Source organism: Pseudogymnoascus destructans (assembly GCF_001641265.1).
Source record: "Pseudogymnoascus destructans isolate 20631-21 unplaced genomic scaffold scaffold_20, whole genome shotgun sequence".
Taxonomy (NCBI): Eukaryota; Fungi; Ascomycota; class Leotiomycetes; order Thelebolales; family Thelebolaceae; genus Pseudogymnoascus; species Pseudogymnoascus destructans.
Genome location: NW_020167539.1, coordinates 395,492 through 416,097, shown reverse-complemented (window position 1 = coordinate 416,097; position 20,606 = coordinate 395,492). Strand labels below are relative to the sequence as shown.

The 20,606-nt window shown below is 44.7% G+C and overlaps 2 protein-coding genes across 2 annotated transcripts; both read left to right on the top strand.

The window, feature by feature from the left end:
- Positions 1–1,936: 1,936 nt before the first annotated feature.
- On the top strand, positions 1,937–3,002 carry VC83_07447 (uncharacterized protein; the record flags this gene model as incomplete). Its single annotated transcript, XM_024471017.1, has 3 exons — positions 1,937–2,159; positions 2,788–2,951; positions 3,000–3,002. The coding sequence occupies 3 exons, from the start codon at positions 1,937–1,939 to the stop codon at positions 3,000–3,002; spliced, it is 390 nt and encodes a 129-aa protein (XP_024321433.1).
- Positions 3,003–4,825: 1,823 nt separating this feature from the next.
- Positions 4,826–7,220, top strand: VC83_07446 (uncharacterized protein). The gene is made up of 4 exons (XM_024471016.1): positions 4,826–5,223; positions 5,309–5,500; positions 5,551–5,630; positions 5,682–7,220. The coding sequence occupies exons 1-4, from the start codon at positions 5,149–5,151 to the stop codon at positions 6,637–6,639; spliced, it is 1,305 nt and encodes a 434-aa protein (XP_024321432.1). The 5' UTR covers positions 4,826–5,148; the 3' UTR covers positions 6,640–7,220.
- The last annotated feature ends 13,386 nt before the right edge of the window (positions 7,221–20,606 follow it).

Genomic DNA, 20,606 nt, shown 5'->3' with positions numbered 1-20,606 from the left:
TTGGTCTATTGTATTTGGGGCATTAGAGCAATTTAGCAACTGTTATCGTCACACTTTTAGCGTGTAACAGTAACATATTTGGTAAGGCGTACCAAATGCCAAGGTGCCCACTCTAGCCCTACGTGCCCAAATAGGAAAGGGGACTGCCACACTATAACAGAGCCATTTCTAGCCTAGTAAATTAGTAGTGTATCGTATGTAGTTAGCCATAATTAACAATTTGAACGACATCCTTTGCTTGAAATAGGTGAATACTGTATATTACTCTATAGAAGCCGGCCCTTGTAGCATCTAGCAAACGGCCTAGCTTGCTATGTAGATGGCAAGCCAGCTCTCTAAACCCATTAGAGAGTCTATTAAGAGCCCTAGCCCTTATAGGAGCCCCCTAACTACTTGCCTATCCTATCTATAGATCTCCCCTAAAGGGCCTAGCCAGCCCCTAACCTAGGAGGACAACAATGATGATGATGGTGCCACTAGCGCCACCCCTAGCATCGCCCCTAGCTGTCAAAACTGTATACAGTATTATCTCATTAAGTCGATACATGATTAGTCGATTTTCTGGATAACTTGATAACTTTCTTCGGATCCTTCCATTCGTCATACAAATCACGATACACATGATATTGAGTCCCTTTTCCCCATTATCGACTTAAACTAATTACTAGACTACTCTTAGAATACCTTCAAAATGCCTTCGAAAAAGCTCTATTCTATGACTCTCGAACAGCGAAAAGCCCTCTGAACCTGGCATCGATCTCATCATCCGAAACCTACACAAAAGGCCACTATACAGTTAACAATACAATCATCAACTTAGCCAATCTACAGTCTCAGAATCCCTTAGCTCTTGATTTTTGGACCTTGACGATACTCCTAATACTCTGGAAACAAACAGCTCTAAAGCTCAGCGTCGCCGCGCTGTCGCCTGGCCTGGATGGAAGCTGCTCTTTATGACTGGCAGAGGCTTATTGAAGAGCGTGGCGGTATTACAACTACAGAAATCTTACAATCAAAGGCGAAGATTATCTGGAATCAGCTACCACAATACCGTGGACTACCTACGCCAGAATTTAGCTACAGATGGATCGTAAAGTTTCGACAATGGCATAATATATTATATTGAACTCTACGCGGTGAAGCTGGATCTATTGGTGTCACTGCAGAAGAACAAATGAAGGCTATACAAACTATTGCAGGGGAGTTTTTAGAGGACAATATTTACAACATGGATAAAACTGGGCTTTACTGGAGGATGAGCCCTTCAAAGGGCTTTACAACACGATCAATTCCAGGACAGAAGAAGGACAAACCACGCATATCAGTAGCCATTTGTATTAATGCTGCTGGAACAGATCGACTTCCTCTTTGGTTTATTGGAAAAGCTAAAAAGCCTTGAGCTTTACAACACATTGATGTAGGGGCAATAGGTGGGGTTTGGAGGTGGAATAAGAAGGCTTGGATAAATCAATTTGTTATGGCAGATTGGCTAAATGCTTTCTATACTCATATTGGTATGTCACGTTCTATACTGCTTACAATGGATAACTTCTCAGCCCATATCGCTGCAGTGGAATTGACGCCTCCTCCTCCAAACATACGAATTATTTGGCTTCCTCCAAATGCGACCAGTCGATATCAACCTCTTGATCAAGGTATTATAGCCTCTTTAAAAAGCTATTTTCATCAGCAATGGCTCGAGTTCATGCTCGAATCTTTTAGCAACAACATGGATCCAATCAAAACAATGACAATACACTTTGCAATTCGCTGGCTTATTTGATCATGGCATCACAACATTACAATTACGACTATCTACAATTGCTATCGAAAAAGCATGATTCTTTTATGCCCAATACAGCTTCCTATACACCCACTTCCTGTTCTAAATGACTTATATACTCGAGTACAACAAGCTGGTCATATATTAGACGCTATGGACCTTTCGAACTTTTTGAATCCAGCAGAGGAGGCGATGGCTCCATATATACAGGTTTCCGATGCTCAAGATGATGATGATGAGGAGCCCCAGCGTCCTGTGCTCACCACACAGAACACTATACAAGCCCTCCAAGCTCTGATTGAGTTCTCAGAATCTGAGAATAGTGGCGTGGAGAGGCAATTAGTGGCCAAACAGGCCAATGACTTGGTTCAAGCACGTTGGATGGATGGGTGGTTTAGCTGAGGGGCTACTTCGGGTCTACTTCGGATCACTTTCTAACTCGATATTACTATAACTCAATATATTTATGCATGACCAATTACATTGACTTAACGAGATAATACTGTAACTGCTAAGGACATGCTCTTTGTTATGTGGCTCTGCATCGAGTAGCAGGCCACATACAGCCTAGTCTAACTAAGCATTTTAGGAGCGGATTGCCTAGCGCCTTATAGCAGACTGAGGTAAAGAGCACTAAATGCTTCACTAGGCTGTAGCTAAGCTTGTCTAAGAGCATAGGGCATGTATCGCTAATCTTAATAGCAGTAAGCAAGATGCCTAGTTGTCCATAACATACGCTCTAGACTCCTAGATCACTATGCTTAATGCTTAAGAGGAGGTTAAGCAGCTTAGCAAGAGGCATAGGGCACTGCTAATGTAGAGACAACTACATTAACAGCCTAGTAGCAGGCCTCTCTTATGCTCTAGGCAGACAAGACGCAGCTCTTAAGAGCTGCTTCTTATGCCCGCTAGCAAGAGGACGAGGAGGACAAGAGCAGCACTGCCCCTAAGATCCTAAACCCCACAACCCTAGACCCTACAATGATGATGACTAGCTGCCCTAGCACTAGTTATAGCCCTTAAGTGGGATCCTGTTGCTATAGGACTTGAACGCCTCTTTAGCATTGTTAAGAGGGTTGTTAGTTGGATAGGCAGCAGCCTAAAGGAGAAGGAGAGGGAGGAAAAGGATGCTACTGTCAAGAAGCAGCTTAAGGACCTAGAGTCTAAGGTTAGCACTGTTAACGACAATATCTCATAGATGCTAACAATGATGTAGTAGAGGGTGAATTATGAGGGGAATTAGAGGGAGGGGGGACAATAGGGATGTACATACCTATGATAAATAGGACTCTACTGTAGGTAGAGTTAATTAAAACTGGTTCCTCTGCTCTAGCCCCTATAGGCATGTCTAAACATTTGTGAGCAAGACACCCATGTCACAGTGGGTAGCGACAGGCTACATACCAGCCCTTAGCCCCTTGCTAAAGGCAGTATATGTCCAGCTTTACTAGACAGAGCCAAAGACTCTCTTAACCTCAATCCTAATAGAGGACAGAGTTGCGTTCCATCACTACTAGTCCTTAGGCAAGCTAAACCACCGAAGCGGATGCTTAAATGGGCATATAGTGCTAAAGGCAGCTGAATAGGCTAGGTCGCTAAAGACATAGAGGGTCATGAGACCCTCTATGATCTGTTAAGAGGTTAGCACTAGTCACAAGAGGGGGGAAGAGGGGACTTACCTTACAGATAGCTACATCATAGCCAGACTTACGCTATATAGCCTAGTCATTAACTAGGCTAGCAAATGGCCCTACAAGCAAGCTGATCACGCTGTCTAGGGTACAGATGGCTTGCTAGTTAACGCTATAAAGGTGCTTGTGCCTAGAGAACACAGCTCTCTAGCCACATTGCCTTTTGGCTGGCAATGTGGATGGAAAGTGCCATCTACAAAGCCCTAGACCTCCCTAACCCTACAGACCCTCTTGACCCTAGTAGCAAACTCTGCTAGCTAATCGTATGTCAGCTAGTAGTGCTACTAGAGAGTCGGTCTAAACTAGGCTGCAAGGAATAGCACTATGTCATTAAACATAGTGCTAAGCTAGGCCTTAGAGCATCTAAAGACATAATAGAGGCTGACCTAGCAGCCTAGGTAAGTCTAGCATAGACAACATAGAGAGCAGTCTCTATAGTTAGTGCTAGATGGCTCTGCTAAGTCACCTCCTCAATATAGAGCAGGGGAATCAGCTAGTGTAGTTCCTGTTCTATAAACCAGAACAGGCGCTACGCTTTACCTAGGGGCAGATCCCTTAGGTAGAACGACTAGTGTTTATAAATGAACACTAGCTGAACCACTCGTAGCAACTGCTGCTGCTACTGCTTAATTAGGTGGTGAAAATACATCGTTGCTGCCTAGGCTGTTGCTGCAATGAGCAGTAACAGCAGGAGCACCTCCCCCTGCCCTCATCCTCCTTGTATGCTAACACCTAGCGCTGGTTTTGGAATAGAGGGGCAGGGGCCCTGGTTACTGTCACACGCTAAAAGTGCATCAGTAATTCAGTTGCTAAATTGCTCTAATAGAGCATTGGATTTGGGATTGTGTATTGGATTTTTAGTAAGGGGAAGAGTGAATGCTACTTACTGGCTCTACTAGCTCTACTGGCTCTACTAGTACCACTATATGGCACACTACATACACTAAACTGCACATGTGGGTTTTGCAGTTGACATGACATGACATGACAGGGCAGGCAGGGCAGACAGACAGCCCCCCGCTACACCCTACACCCTCCCTACACCACTAGAGTTCAGGCGGCTATAGACAGGGATGCGCATATATACCCTTAGCGTAATAGTATATAGAAGGACAAGGGCAGGGGCAGGGACAGAGACAGGGACAGGCCACGATCGATTCTAGTTCACCCCTTCCACCCCTTCCATAATACCTACTAGAGTGTCCTACTAGAGCGTCTTAGGACTATGGCCAAACCAACCCCATTTCCAATCCAACTCCTCCTGTCCCCCTAGTCCCAACCCACTTCCTGCCCTCCTACCCCCCGTCCCCTCCACCTCCATCTCCATCTCCATCCCCCCCCTCCATCTACCGTGCTGTGCCTCTCCCAAACGTCTCCACCCCCCGCCCCTCCCTCCTTCTGGAAAGATCCACTCTTGATGGCTTTGGCTTGCGGATAGCCACGCTGCTCTGGTCTAAAAAGCAATCCCGCCACATGACGACCCAGAGAAACTGAGCTATATACCCCGAACCTGCTTCTTATAATACAAGCAGAGATCCCCATTTATTTCCGTGCTCGCCCAAACCAACCCCCAACCACCAAACCCGTAAGATTCGTCTTGAGGCAGACCGCAAACACCTACCTCCTCCAGTCGAGAGCATCTCATACCACTTATCAACCCGCTGAGGATCTAGAATGGAACTCATGGAGCTGGTTGAGAATGAACCCACTGTTCGACCCTTCCAGTGCGAGTGGCCGTCATGTCAGAAGGTGAGTCGAGTCGCCGTTTGTGCGGACTCGCACCACGCCCCAGAGTCCTGGTGGAGTGACGGCATACTAATGGACATGCAAACAGAACTTCAACAGAAAATCCGACCTGCAGAGACACTTCAGGATCCACACCAATGAACGCCCATACTCCTGCCTGACGCCCGGCTGCAACAAGAGCTTCATCCAGAGGAGCGCCCTCACTGTCCATATTCGCACACACACCGGCGAGAAGCCGCACCAATGCCAGCAATTAGAATGCGGCAAACGGTTCTCAGACGTGGGTGCCAACCATCCTTACCTTTTGCCCATCTTTCTAACCCGCCCCAGTCATCGAGTCTCGCTCGCCATCGACGTATCCACACCGGCAAACGCCCGTATAAATGCGCCCACGAAGGCTGCTTGAAGAGGTATGCCCCATCCCCCCAGTGTCCCGTTTCAACCGTCTAATGCTCACCCAGTTTCTGCCGCAAAACCACAATGGTAAAGCACCAGCGCCGCTCACACCAGCGCGGCGGAGGCGTCAACTCCTCCGAGCTAGAAGACGGCGACACCTCCGACTCCGACATGGGAGAATCGCCATCAACCCCCCAGCTCGTGATGCAGGCCCACTGGCCCCAGGACCTCAACACAGTCATCACCCACAGCGTCATGCAGAGCCACCACCAAGCCACCCACCGCTCGCAATCCTTTGCTGATTTCGGGCATTACCATAATGCAAACTCTCAACCCTACGTAACCACCGACGTCTATCCCCCGCGCCACAGCCTCTCGGAGAGCCCGCAGCACTATCAGCACCGCTCTCTTTCTCTTCAGGACCAGAGACACCCACAAGATCTGATCCAGCAGCAGCAACGACAACACCAACACCCCTACTTCATCCCTGAACAAAATAACCCCGGCGTGGCTACCATGAACACAAACCCCAATAGCCATATACAGACTTACATCGCTCGCCAAATCCCAGATCTCCAAATCCCAGATCTCCAAATCCCATATACGACACAACCCCTCCCCGCCTCCGTCTACGCAGGTTCAGATACTTACTCCGCGTTATCCGCACGCACGCCTCCGCCGCCAGAGCTGTATTACGCACACCAGCAACCGATTCAGAAATTCGAATACCCAGCGCACCAGCCCTCTCCCATCGATCAGCAACAGCAGCACCAACAGGTGCCAGTTGTGCAATACCAGCGGCTGCAGGTGCAGCAGGTAGTCCCAACACCACAGCAGCAGCAGCAGTACCAGACGCCGCAGGAGCAGTGGTACGCGCAGGCGCCGTTTCAAGAGCCGGTGGAGTTGGCTAGTGCGATTAACTCGTATACGAGTGCGGGGCTGAATGATCCGTGGCAGCTGAAGATGGAGGCGTTTGAGGATCCGAGTATGCAGTTGCCTAGTGCGAGGTGTGAGAATCTTTGATTTGAACTGCCAGATGTGGAAATCCGAAGAACCAAATACACACAGGCATGCATAGACAGTGCCTAGCGCTACGACGTCGTCGACGGAGATAAAGACGAAGATGAGAGATTTTATACAAGAAGTCTATACACCAACACCAACACCAACTCACTTACCCACTCACCCCTACTTTACTACGATAACACCAAAATTTCCGATTATTATATTGATGATATACACGCACGAGACCCCGAACAACCACCGACATCTATTACGTTTCCTCATAATGAAAAGGGCCACCTCAACTCCACACAACCCACCGCCCGACTACCTCGATCACATCTATCACCCTCTATATCACACAAAAAGCGCACCCTAGTTTCGGCTCCTCACATACCTACTTATTTTCGGGTTTCTGTTTTTGTCGTTTGGATTTGCGTCTTTACTTATTTTACTCGCACATCATAGCGCATGCACAAATCGCGGTCCTTTTAGGGATTCCGCTCGATGTTTTTGATGACTCGGTGGACTTTTGTTTTTCTTGTTTTTGCGGACGTGTTTTCAATGACGGAGGTGGGAGTGGAGGATGAATTGGGGAGTGGGTATAATTTTTGGCGGAACTGGCGGGATGGTGGGAGAGGAGGAAGGGGAAGGGAGGATGGGGAGAGGTTTGGCATGTAATGTACTAACGAAATACCCTGAAGGTTTTGTTTTTGTCTCTCTATTGTCGATGTTTTTTTGGCGATTATTTTTAAGGATGTAACTATAGCTAGTTTTTTTGCGGATGATGGATGGCTGCATATGGGAATGGATTATTTACAGTTACAGTGTATGCTTCTAAAGTGTCTTCAGGGTTAGAAACTCTAGTATACTCATGCGTATTAGCACGTACTCATACTCATGAGTATAGTAAATCCTCGTACTCATACTCATACTCAAATAACGTAGGTCGTGGTGTAATGGGGGGTATGGTGTAGTGGGGGTAGTGGGGCTAGTCCGCGCCATCAAAATACCACCACCTTCAAAAAATCGAAAATATTCAATTACTACCATCCTAATTCATCTATAACGTACATGTATAGCGAAAGCGCCAAACAAGCGAAAGCGCCAAAATTATCTACCCTCACGACAAACATTGCGATAAATCTACCACAACATTAGAAATCAATTGAAACTACTCGGAGTCCTCTTCCTCAGAGGTGTCTATTACAATCTGACACGTGCGCGCATTGTGCCCAGTCTCACCACACTTGCCACAGCGACGGGCACGGGTTTCTTCCCTTGGCTTCCGACCACGGCTTGCCCTTATTTCCTGCTCTACCTGCTGCACAACATCCCTCTCATCCTGTAGCTCTTGCGCCCCTTGTTGACTAAGTGATCCTCCTTGCTGTAGTCGTGTTTTCCTAGCTCTCCGGCGCTTGCTTAGTACTTCATTTGCCTGTCGTAGGTTTTGGTTCTCTCCCTTTAGCAGTGCTAATTGATGCATTATTTGCGATGCACCCTTTGTAAACTGGTCAACAGCTGCATAGATTGAGGTTGGAGAGCTATTTTGATGGTGTGAAATCCGAGTTTTAATAAATGTAGACTGTGACATAGCTTCAATTGGGTTGTTTGGTGTCTGAGAAACCCAAGGTTGAGCAGTACCTGGGCGGGAGCTTGGAGGCGTTGGTGTCCTTAACTTAAGATCAAGTGTAGATATCACTCTCTCAGGGTCAAATGGAAGAAGCCCTGCCCCTTGGAACCCGCCTCGAATGTTACTTTCCGTCATTGTAGTGTTAAATGCAGCGTGGAAGGCAGGAAAGAAGTCATCCTTTGTAATATGAGAAATATGAGCCTGCATCATATCTTCAATTTGCCGACCATAGGCCTGCTTTAACGGGCCTAAACAGCCAACATCAAGTGGCTGGAGTAGATGAGAAGAGTGAGCAGGCATACAAAGCGTAATAATGTTGTGTTCCTTGCAGTACTCCTCAAACTCATCTGAGTGGTGGCTCTCATGACCATCAAGGACTAACAAGCGATAACCACCAACACTCCGGGCCTTTGTATGCTTCTCAAAGTGCTGAATCCAATCCATGCCTCTCTCGTTTGTAGTCCAGCCATTTTCAGTAACAGAAATCACCCAATCGCTTGAAAATCCACTATTCTCATACCAAGATGTAAGGTGGTTATTGCCTGCAACAATGATAAATGGTGGTACTGCCCAACCTTGAGAACTAACGCCTTGGATTACTGTAACCCATTCCCGATTACCAGGCTGTACCTTCTTTGCTTTTGCCCGCCCGTCTGAGCTTGTTACAACCATAGCAGTTGAGATAACGCCCATCATAAACCCAGTCTCATCAAAGTTGTAGATATCTGCTTCATCGATACCATATTTCGCAATTGTGTTACGCACAAGCTCAAACCAGCCATTAATAACTTCTGGATCTTCGCACTTAGCCCTCTGGTAGTCGTATTTGCGCTGAAAGCGTGTCTGGAGCTCTACACGCCACTTAACAAAGTTTGAAGCCCAACGCGACCCAACGCGTGACGCGTCGCGTGTTGCAAGTAGTCGACTTGCCATATCTTCAACAACAGACAGCCGAGGAGGAAACCCTTTGGCAGCTAGGTCGAGTATATACTGAACAAGGACGGACTCCTCTAGGTTAGTTAATTTCCGTGAGTTGGCTTGGATATCGCGTCGTGAAGGTACACCTTCTAGACGACGACCTAGCTTGCGGTGGTCCACAGAATAGATCCTAGCAGCAACTCGAAGGCGTAACTTTGGGTCGCTTTGCATAGCCTGGATAGCTAGCACTAATTGGCTTTCATCGTTTTTATGGGGCATGTTTTGTTGTTGAGGAATTTAACATTTAGTTGGGGGGTTTGGTCACCGCATCATTTTGGCGCTTTCGCTTGTTTGGCGCTTTCGCTATACATGTACGTTATCACTAGTTATCATATAGATCCTCCACACTCCCCTCATCAATTAAATCAATTATAGATATTGTAACTTGTGGTGTTGTTGATATTTTCGACTTTTGTGTTGCTGTTGCTGCCTCTTCTGCCACTTGCGACCGCAGCTTCTTAGTAGAGAAATGGAATTGACCCTTCAAAACTGCTCTGTTGCCCTTGCTCTGTTCTCAGTGTTTCTGGATAATTGAGCGTAAGCTATCTGTTTCTCTTTGCTGCAGCATCTGGCGTGTATTGAGCTTCTCCGTCTCATCTGCTAACTTATGGATATATATTAATAATGCCACGACTTATTGTAGAAGAGAGCACTGTATTTGCTTTGTGGAGTGTCTGAAAATCTAGAGGACTGCTGTTTACAAATACTTTCTTAAAAATGTCATGCTCTATTAGAGTATGTGGCCATTCTGATGCTGCGTCTGTTGCAGGAAGCATAGCTGCGCATAGCGTTGGAGGTGGTGTAATGGTCATGGTAGCGTAATGGTCACCAAAAACCCACCTCGTAACTTCAAACTTGTAAAAACAACAACAATGGCGAGACAAAAAAGCCTTCAGGTTCAGGAAACTGAGGCGCATATAGCTGAAGCTATAGAGGCATACAACAATCGACAATTTACAACCTTAAAGGCTGCAGCAGAACACTTTGAAGTCAGCCGCTCAACATTGATGCGTCGGGTGTTGAGACATCTTTCTTGAGTGCAAGCGCGACATAACCAACAACTTCTACTCGTGCGTCTATGCACTCCAGCCAATTAGAGTACAGTTGAACCTGAATATAAGGATGCCCTCGGGACCGGGCGTGGCATCCTTATAGCAAGGATATCCTTATGTGGAGGTTCACAGAGATCTGAGGAATAACGTGCATGTATAACGAAAGTGCCAAACAAGCGAAAGTGCCAAAATCATGCGGTGACCAACCCCCCCAACTAAATGTTAAATTCCTTCACAACAAAACATGCGCCATAAAAATGATGAAAGCAAATTAGTGCTAGCTATCCAAGCTATGCAAAGCGCCTTCGAGTTGCAGCTAGGATCTATTCCGTAGACCACCGCAAGCTACGTCACCGTTTACAAGGCGTACCTTCACGACGCGATATCCAAGCCAACTTACGGAAATTAAGTAACCTAGAGGAATCAGTTCTTGTTCAGTATATACTTGACTTAGCTTCTAAAGGGTTCCCTCCTCAGTTGTCTATTGTTGAAGATATGGCAAATCGACCTTGCAACACGCGACGCGCCACGCGTCGGGTCACGTTGGGCTTCAAACTTTGTTAAGCGCCATGTAGAGCTCCGGACACGCTTCCAGCAAAAATACGACTACCAGAGGGCTAAGTGCGAAGATCCAGAAGTCATTCGTGGCTGGTTTGAGCTTGTATGGAACACAATTCTAAAGTATGGCATCAACAATGCAGATATCTACAACTTTGATGAGACTGGGTTTATGATGGGCGTCATCTCAAGCGCAACGGTAGTAACGAGCTCAGATGGGCGGGCAAAGGCAAAAAAGGTGCAGCCTGGCAATCGGGAATGGGTTACAGTAATCCAAGGCATTAGTTCTCAAGGTTGGGCAGTGCCGCCATTTGTCATTGTGGCAGGTAAAAACCACCTTGCATCTTGGTATGAGAATAGCGGATTTCCAGCAGATTGGGTAATCGCTGTTACTGCAAATGGCTGGACTACAAACGAGAGAGGTATGGATTGGATTCAGCATTTTGAGAAGCACACAAAGCCCCGGAGTGTTGGTGGTTATCGCTTGTTAGTCCTTGATGGTCATGAGAGCCACCACTCAGACAAGTTTGATGAGTACTGCAAAGAACACAACATTATTACGCTTTGTATGCCTGCTCACTCTTCCCATATACTCCAACCACTTGATGTTGGCTGTTTTGGCCCATTAAAGAGAGCTTACGGTCGGCAAATTGAAGATATGATGCGGGCTCATATTATTCACATTACTAAGGATGACTTCTTTCCTGCCTTCCACACTGCATTTAACATTGCAATGACAGAAAGCAATATTCAGGGAGGGTTCCGAGGTGCTGGGCTTCTTCCATTTAGCCCTGAGAGTGTAATATCTACACTTGACCTTAGGTTTAAGACGCCAACACCTCCAACCTCTCGCCCAAACACCGCTCAACCATGGGTTTCTCAGACACCAAATAACCCAACTGAAGCTGTATCACAGTCTACTTTCATTAAAAACTGAATTGCGCATCATCAAAATAGCTCTCCAACCTCAATCTATGCAGCTGTTGACCAGTTTACAAAGGGTGCATCGCAAATAATGCATCAATTAGCATTGTTAAAAGCAGAGAACCAAAACCTGCTAAGCAAGGGCCGGAGAGCTAAAAAAACACGACTACAGCAAGGAGAATCACTTAGTCAACAGGTAGCACAGGAGCTACAGGATGAGAGGGACGTTGTACAGCAAGTAGAGCAAGAAATAAGGGCAAGTAGTGGTCGGAAGCCAAGGGAAGAAACCCATGCACGTCGCTGTGGCAAGTGTGGTGAGACTGGACACAATGCGCACACTTGTCAGATTGTAATAGACAGGTCTGAGGAAGAGGACTCCGAGTAGTTTTAATTAATTTATATTGTTGTGGTGGATTTATCGCAATTCTTATGGGGTAGTCGCGATATTTTGGCACTTTCACTTGTTTGGCACTTTCGTTATACATGCACGTTAACGTGGTTTATCAGTACGTCGGACATATCAGTACCTCGGACACTTTTCCTGAATTTCCTACCCTCTAACATCACAACGCGTTTTTTCCACCTTTTATTATGTCAGTGATTACCCAAGAAGCAAAAATCATTCTAGCTATCGAGGCTATCCGAACATCAAAAAATCTAAGTCGTCGGAAGGCTGCTAAGCTCTATGAAGTACCTCATTCTACACTCTGCGACAGAATGAACGGCCGAACTACTGTCTACGAACGCCGGCCTGCAATGATGAAATTAACTATACTAGAAGAGGAGGTGGTTATTCGGAATATACTTGATATGGATTCAAGAGGATTTGCACCCCGGCTTGCTGGTGTAGAAGATATGGCAAATTTTATACTCGAATCGCGTGGAGGGAGGCGCGTCGGGAAGCTCTGGGCCCACCGATTTGTACAACGACGTCCAGAATTAAAGACGCGTTTTAATCGCGTTTACGACTTCCAAAGGGCCTTGTGCGAAGATCCTGAACTAATTGGCGCGTGGTTTCGACTAGTGGAAAATATGAGGGCAAAATATGGTGTTTTGGACTGCGACTTCTATAACTTTGTAACTGGGTTTATGATGGGTGTGATTTGCCCTGCAATGGTTGTTACCCATGCAGATCGACTTGGCAGAGGTAAGGCAGTTCAGCCAGGGAATCGGGAATGGGCTACAGCGATTGCTTGTATCAACAGTGACGGCTGGAGTATTCCTCCATTTTTGGTAGTTAAAGGCAAGAATCATCTTGCAAATTGGTATACAGACGGCGGCCTTCCACACAACTGGGTTGTTAAACCGACAAGCAATGGATGGACAAACAATGAGACGGGTCTAGAATGGTTGAAACACTTCGACAAACATACTGCTGTTCGTGCAAGGGGTCCATATCGAATGCTGGTGTTAGACGGGCACGAGAGTCATGAATCGGCCGAGTTCCAAGAGTACTGCAAGGCACACAACATTATAACTCTTGGACTACCTCCCCACTCGTCTCATTTAACTCAGCCACTTGATGTCGGGTGCTTTAGTGTGTTGAAGCGGGCATATGGTCAGCAGATTGAGACCTTCATTAAGGCTCATATCAACCACATTACCAAGGTCGAGTTCTTTCTCGCCTTTAGAGCAGCATATCTGAAATCCATGACAGCCCAAAACACCCAGTCCGGGTTCCGCGGAGCTGGCTTAGTGCCTTTCGACCCGCAAGCAGTGCTTTCAAAGCTTGACGTGAGGTTACGGACTCCAACTCCCTCTAGACCCTCTACTGCCAACACCAACCCTTGGGTCTCCCAGACCCCTTCCAACCCAACTGAAGCTCTTTCACAAACAACCCTCGTTCGAAATCGAATTGCCCGTCACCAAGGAAGCTCGCCAACTCCACTCTTCGGGACAGTTATTGCATTGGCAAAGGGTACGGAGCGACTAGCACATGAGAACACCCTTCTGTCTGCTGAGGTACGTACCCTTCGAGCAGCCAACGAAGCCCTTAGCAAACGCCGCAGGGCTAAAAAGGCTCGTGTCCGTGAAGGAGGTGCACTTATAGTAGAGGATGCACAGGCTATTATCGCACAGAAGGATGTGGATGAGCAGGTACGACGCGACGTACATGCGGTTGGGGGTAGTCGCAAGGAGGGGCAACCGTCTAGGCGATGCTGTGGGATCTGTGGAAAAGCTGGTCATAATGCGCGAACTTGTCAAGAAGCTATAGATATGTCTAGTTCATCTGATTCCGCTTAGTTATAGTTAATTTAATATGTTATGGTTGATTTATTGATATTCAAAGTAGAATGCCAATGAAAAGTGTCCGAGGTACTGATATGTCCGATGTACTGATAAACCACATTATATGTAAAAAAAAAAAAAAAAATTGTATGCTACTTTGACACCCAGCCATCTAGTAAACGTTGGGTACTCTTCGTAACTTTCTCTTGGGAGATATCCTTGCCAATCTGTTCTAATGCCTTTATTACTGAAATCTGACGTCCATCTTTAGCGAGGGAAGCAAATAATTGAAGGGTATTTAGCACCTGGCTTGCTTCCGCAAGTGATGGTCAGATCTCTTCCTCTTCCCCTTCCTCATCCCTGTCTGCAATCCCATCCTCCTCTGTAATAGTGTATCTCTATACTACAGCTTCGAAAATATCTTCATCTCTGTCAACTATCTCTTCGCCTATAGGGTTGAGAAAATCTGCAATTGGCATGACATCTCCTAGTAGCCTCGCAATTTCCATTTCTAGTTCCTCAACCTCAGCAGTATTATCTTGACACATATCCATATTTTCTGGTTTTTTTATGAGTCAATCGCCATTCTGGATTTTTGGTGCTTCAAGTGCTTCCTACGTAAGTCGACTCCACTGTATCACCTTTAGAATATTAACTGTTTTATTGGTGTCGAGCTGGTGTAACATGTAATTAATCCATTCTTTTCAATACCCAAGTTTAAAGCTTGCAATTATTCCCTAATCGAGAGGTTGCTAATGAGATGTCATATTTGGTAGAAGCCAAGCAATTCGAACATTTGACAAACCTTGTAATCCACCAACAAGTTCAACTCCAACTTCATGTCCAGAGAAGTTATTAAGTAATAACAGTATCTTGTGATGCTTCATTTTCTCATTTAACCAGTCTAGGTATTCTTTCATAATTAGCCCTGTCATCCATTTTGTCTCGTTGTATCGATATTGAATCTGCATGCGCTTAACATCAATATTTTTAAAACATTGAGAATTCTTCAATTTTCCCACAACCCATATATCAGTCGAATTTGTCGTAAATGTAAGAGTAATCTGATCTTTGGATTTCTTTCCCCCCACTCGAAGCTTTAGTGGCTAGCATTCAAGTTGGCGTCATCTTCCAAAAGAGCCTAGTTTCATCCATGTTGAAAATATCTTTATCTGCATATGTTGCACATAGTTGTTAGAGATCTTCCATTTGCGCAGTATTTGTAGGATTGTGGATGTCTGCTATAGCTGCTTCTCTATGTCGAACATATTCCGTAATCTTAAATCTCTTCTTAAATCCATCTAACCAGCCATTCGACCATTTCAGTTCATTCCTATAAATAGTATATTGTAGCAGACGGTCCCAAAGTTTGTGCGCCTTTGTTTTTAGAATGTCACTAGTAATGATCGCATTTCTTTTTTGCATGCATTGATTGTTGCCAGTCGAAGAGAGCTATCTCAAGTTCAGGATATTCACCATTACTTTTTTTCTTTGTGCTAAGTTTAGTCTTCTTCCATGTATCTAAGTCGAGCTATTGGTACTACGTGGAAAAAATTGAGGATATTTGGCCTTAGCTAAGTTGGCGACCTTGAGCTTAAGTGGCATACCAGGCTATAAGTGCAGGCTGAGTGCACAGGTAGCTGGCATATCTGTGTCGAATACATTGTCGCTGAACATCAGTGAGTGCGTGCCTTTTTTTTGGTTGCGAGGCCTCCATGGTGGAGTTGGTAAACACAAGTTATAAGGATTGTTTAGTGTAAAAATAATCACGGATTTAAGGATCATCCTTATACAGAAATAATCCTTATTTTACAGCTAAAAAACTACAGGACCAGACTACCCATCCTTATACCAAGGATATCCTTATATCGAGGGATCCTTATATCCAGGTTCAACTGTACTAGAATAATTAGGAAGTGTAAGTACTCAGTTACAACAATAATACCCAACTCTCAACCATTTGGGTATTATTGTTGTAACTGAGTACTTACACTTCCTAATTATTCTAGTACAGTTGAATCTGGTGTAATGATGTATGGTTATGCTCGCACTACATCCCACTGAGCCAAAAAGACTACAGTATTCCGGCTCGCCCGGAATACGCGTAACACGTTTTATATACCACATGTACTGTAACAGCGGCACCCGTTACACCTGGATATAAGGATCCCTCGATATAAGGATACATGTAGTGAAATTTCAATTTCACTACATGTAGCAATTATTACCTTACACATATCCAGTTCAACAGTGAGTCTCTGGAACTCTGCCCAAAAGGTAGCAAAGTTATCCTTGTTTTGGAAGAGCTTTCTATAAGCGCGTTGTGCAGTAAAGCGGCGGTCTGAATCACTGAAGACTCTGTCTAGGACTTCAAACATTTCCTCTACAGTTTGAAACTTGTTCTGAGTAGATCGAAGGCGTGGATTGATGTGAGAGGAGGCTTTGCCACCTAGTCTGCTTTGCACATAACCCATCTGAAGGGCTGGAGTAGGAAAATGGTCAAGGTTCGCTTCGAGCTTCATCTTTATATTAATGCTCCAATCGTCATAAGCTGGCTCTATTCCGTCTATGAGAGTAGGAGGGTCTGGGATCTTAGTGGATTTCTGGTGTGATTCTCTATTGCGAGTAGTGCTGCTTTTTGACTTCTCATTTTCAAGATATTTCACAACAGCAGCTTGTCCTGCCATTATCTGCTCATGAGCTTGAATAACCTCTTGTAGCTGGCTGATATTGTCATCATATGTAGCCTTCTCCTCTCGACTCTTCTGGAGGGTAGTATTGTAGAGCTGGGTGACATGATCATAATCCCCCATCATCTGCTTTTGGATTTGAAGCATAGCCTCTCTCTGGACTTGGCTCCAGCTGCTCACAACTGAGAGGTCTTTAAGCTCCCAAATGCGAAGGGTAGCTTGGTGTTCTGGATCCTCGAGTAGTGTTTCCCTTCTATTGTAGGTGTGGCTTTCTAAGCAGTCCTGATTGCTTGTAGTAGATTGGGTTTCTTGTCCTTGATCTTGACTCCTGTCATGGATGATATATCCTTGTGCATCGCGTGCCATTATAGCAGGCTTCGCTTCTTGTCCTTGGAATTGTCGAGGTTAGGATCTTCTTCTGACTTTGTTGGTATCAGGAACTAGACATGTATGTGGTGAAGGCCCTATTATGCAGTTGTCGGCCGTACGAGCCACTCAAGAGGAGCGCACTTCCGTCACGGTTATATCCTTGTTGAGGGAGTGTCATGGAAAGGTCTAATTCTGCTGATATAATGTTCTGTATTCTGATGCTTGAGTGTGGTATTTAGTTTACTTGTGGTTTCTGGATTTGATGTTCTGGTGTTCTGGTTCTGGTTCTGGTTCAATGTGTAGCTCTGGTTGGTCTGAGTTTTGATTCCTGGTTTTGGAGGTTCTGTTGCTCAAAGGTTTGTGCTGGTTTCTGGTTTGAGGGTTCTGTTGCTCGAAGGTTTGTGCTGGTTTCTAGTTTCTTGCTCAGGATGAGCTAATGAAGAAATGAGATTCAATCTTATGTTACGATGGTCATAGAGGTCATGATGCTAGTCTAGGAAAAGTAATATAGATTGAATCTAAAGAGAGAAGAAGAAGAAGAAGGAAGGAAGGTGAGGCTATTTCTCATAACATACAGTTGTCTGCTTAGCGGTTGTAACCTTGGTGGCTAAGGCTACACCCGTAATCCCCATAACAACCGTAACAACCGTAATAACCATAACAACTGTAACAACTGTAATAACCGTAACAACCGTGACAAGCTGTGAGCTGTAATCATAACACTTAAGGGGATTGACCCAACGGGGTCCCTCTCCCTCAGTGACGGAAGGTATCTGAGTCAGACAAGTTACGGTCACGTGGTGAGAGTGAAGGCAGGTTAGCCGAGTCGGACCCGTTTCGGGTACTTAAGGGGATTGACCCAACGGGGTTCCTCATCATCTTTTTTGTATCCTTCATAGTAGACCTATAGGATAGCATCCATTTAGCCTCCGACTCACACTCTCATATGCTATTACTGTGAGCTGGGTGCCTGTGTCCTTACAGTCTAAAGCCATATCTTGATAATATTAATACTAGAGTACACTTGAGATTCTGCAAATGGGCATTATCAGAACTTAAAGCTGTTCTATCTTCATATTCTTAGATGAGTCAATATCAACTTTAGAGGAAATCCACATAAGAAATGCTAAATAAAAGTTCAACAAGGTCAAACAGCAGAAAGTATGCAGTTCAACAGAAGAAATCTCTCTTTCAAGTTATGTTCTAGGGTGTAATGAGTTCTGAAATCTCTGTCTTATGCCCATCACTATCATGGATCCCTAAGAGCATTAAAGAAAAGTGGCAAAATGTGTTGAAACTTCGGGAGATGAATACATACTGGCAAAAAAAGGCAGATGATGAGCTTTTATAGGCAAGAACAGTTAGAACTCTTGAATATAAATATATGGAGACTTTGAACAGAGATATTTAAGAAGGGAAAAAAAAGCAAATGGAAACGGCCACTAAGACCATCATAATAATTTAGGGATATAGAGAGTTGGATGTAATGCTGACTTCTAAACTGTAAGGATGCCTCCTAGCCTCCGACTTGCACTCTCATATGCTATTACTGTTAGCTGGGTGCCCTGTGTCCTTACATAAACGATAGAAGACACAGATGTTTCTTGCATAAGATTGACTTGACAGAGGAGGCAGGGGATTAGACACAAAGGCTTTCCAAGTAACACGTTACAGTATTGTAAAGAATACTATATTGAGTTGAGCACGAAGCTCCTATCTAAGGAAATACTATCTACTTATATAGTGGCGTCGTGCCTGATGGGTAATCTGGATAGTTGGCGGATAGCTAGATATTCAGGATAGTTCGTGGATAGCTCAACTATCCAATATCCACTAGTTTCTGCAACTATCCATTAGCCCCGTCACATGGCAGCCTACCCTGCTTGCCCCCTGTGACTCACACGTCACGTTACTAGGCCCTGGCCCTGTAACCATGACATCATGTTACTGTAGCCGTAACAAATAGGCACTCTGGTTCAGCCTCCATTGCTAGTATTGATAGAATATCTAATGCCATATGGTAGTAAGAACTGGAAGCTCTGCCGCTTTGTATTGGCTCTTCTAAAGATCTTGCACTGCCTCTTTTGCTGCTATAACCCATTCAAGTGGTCAATAGGCGTCAAAATAGGTCCACTTCTGTGATGGTATTAATACCATTGTAGCGGTATATACATTTGACCTCTGTGTTAGGGTATAATATTGATTGAATTTGGCCTAACCCAAGCTTATCATTAGCGCCATAAATGCATCATCAATGTACTTGATTTTCTGCTGCTCAAGGTGATCTAAAAGGTAATCCATTGTAGGCAAGACTCTTTTAAGTGTAGCCTGTCGCCCTTCTGTTGCAAGGGTTGCCTCTTGAAAAGACTATATGACCTCGTGGATATGCTCAAGCTTGGTCCATTCTTTAGGTGCTAGTGTATCCAACTGAATGTCGGCTTTGTATTAAAAGCAATAAAGGTCAATTGCAATCCTTATATTAGCCTAGATCGCGCGATCGATCATTGCAAACCAAGAGTTCTAGCGAGTCTGTTGATCTCTAATAAGATGCCTGCCATGGCTTAACTGTAAAAAGGTCTCTTCTCTCTAGGGACTAAGTTGAATGAATACAACAATATTATGACTTGCTAAGAGGGCCCTTTTGATGCCAGAGATCCATTTCTAACTTAGTAAGAGTAGTGTATATACTAAGGTTGCTTTTAGAAGAGAATGCTTCTTTATCATATCCAAAGAGGAAAGCCTAGGCAACAAGATTGATAATATGGCCATTGTAATGAAGCCGATGATGTATAGCATTATATTCAATGTTATACTCATTAAGTAGCAGAGCTGAAAGAGTTACAATCATAGTATCATTATTAGTTGCGTTATCCATCATGAAGTAGCCTAGCTTTAAACGTACTTCGAAGCATTTAACAAGTTTCGAAGAAAAGAGTGAAAGAAAAACAACCAATTGAGGAAGATGGCAATGAAAAGGAGATTTCAAAACTCTGCAATTACCTTCACAATTATATAAGGGCTTGATTCTCTCCTGTATGCCTTCCATGGAGCTCTCGTAAGCCAAGCACTAATTGACAGAGATCTCCCTTCTCTGTAATATAGTGGCTAATAATGCCAACTAGAGGAATCATGTTCAGAGAAGTTCAAAGATCTATGGTAAAATGAATCTTTGAAAGTGCTGACTGTACACGTGCTATCACTTGGTTTTGTTCATTGTCGTAGCATCTCATTATCCATTTATATATTGTACTGTGACTTGTTAAAAGCCAGTTATTGACCTCTGGATTGAGGTATGCAAGGAGGTTTCTAAATTCAGAGATTTTGGCTATATTAAAAGAGACCGAACAACATGATCTCCCAATCCACGTCCGACATTTCTCTAGTATTAGCAGAGTAGTTATCTATTGGTATGAGGCTGCTTGGAATAACATCTCTTGATCAGGCCAATCCTGATCTTGTCAACGCCAGTCGTCTAATGTCTGATATATGACGGCCAGAACTCAGTCAGCTATAGAATATTGTAATCTAATTTATTATTAACAAGAGTATTACACG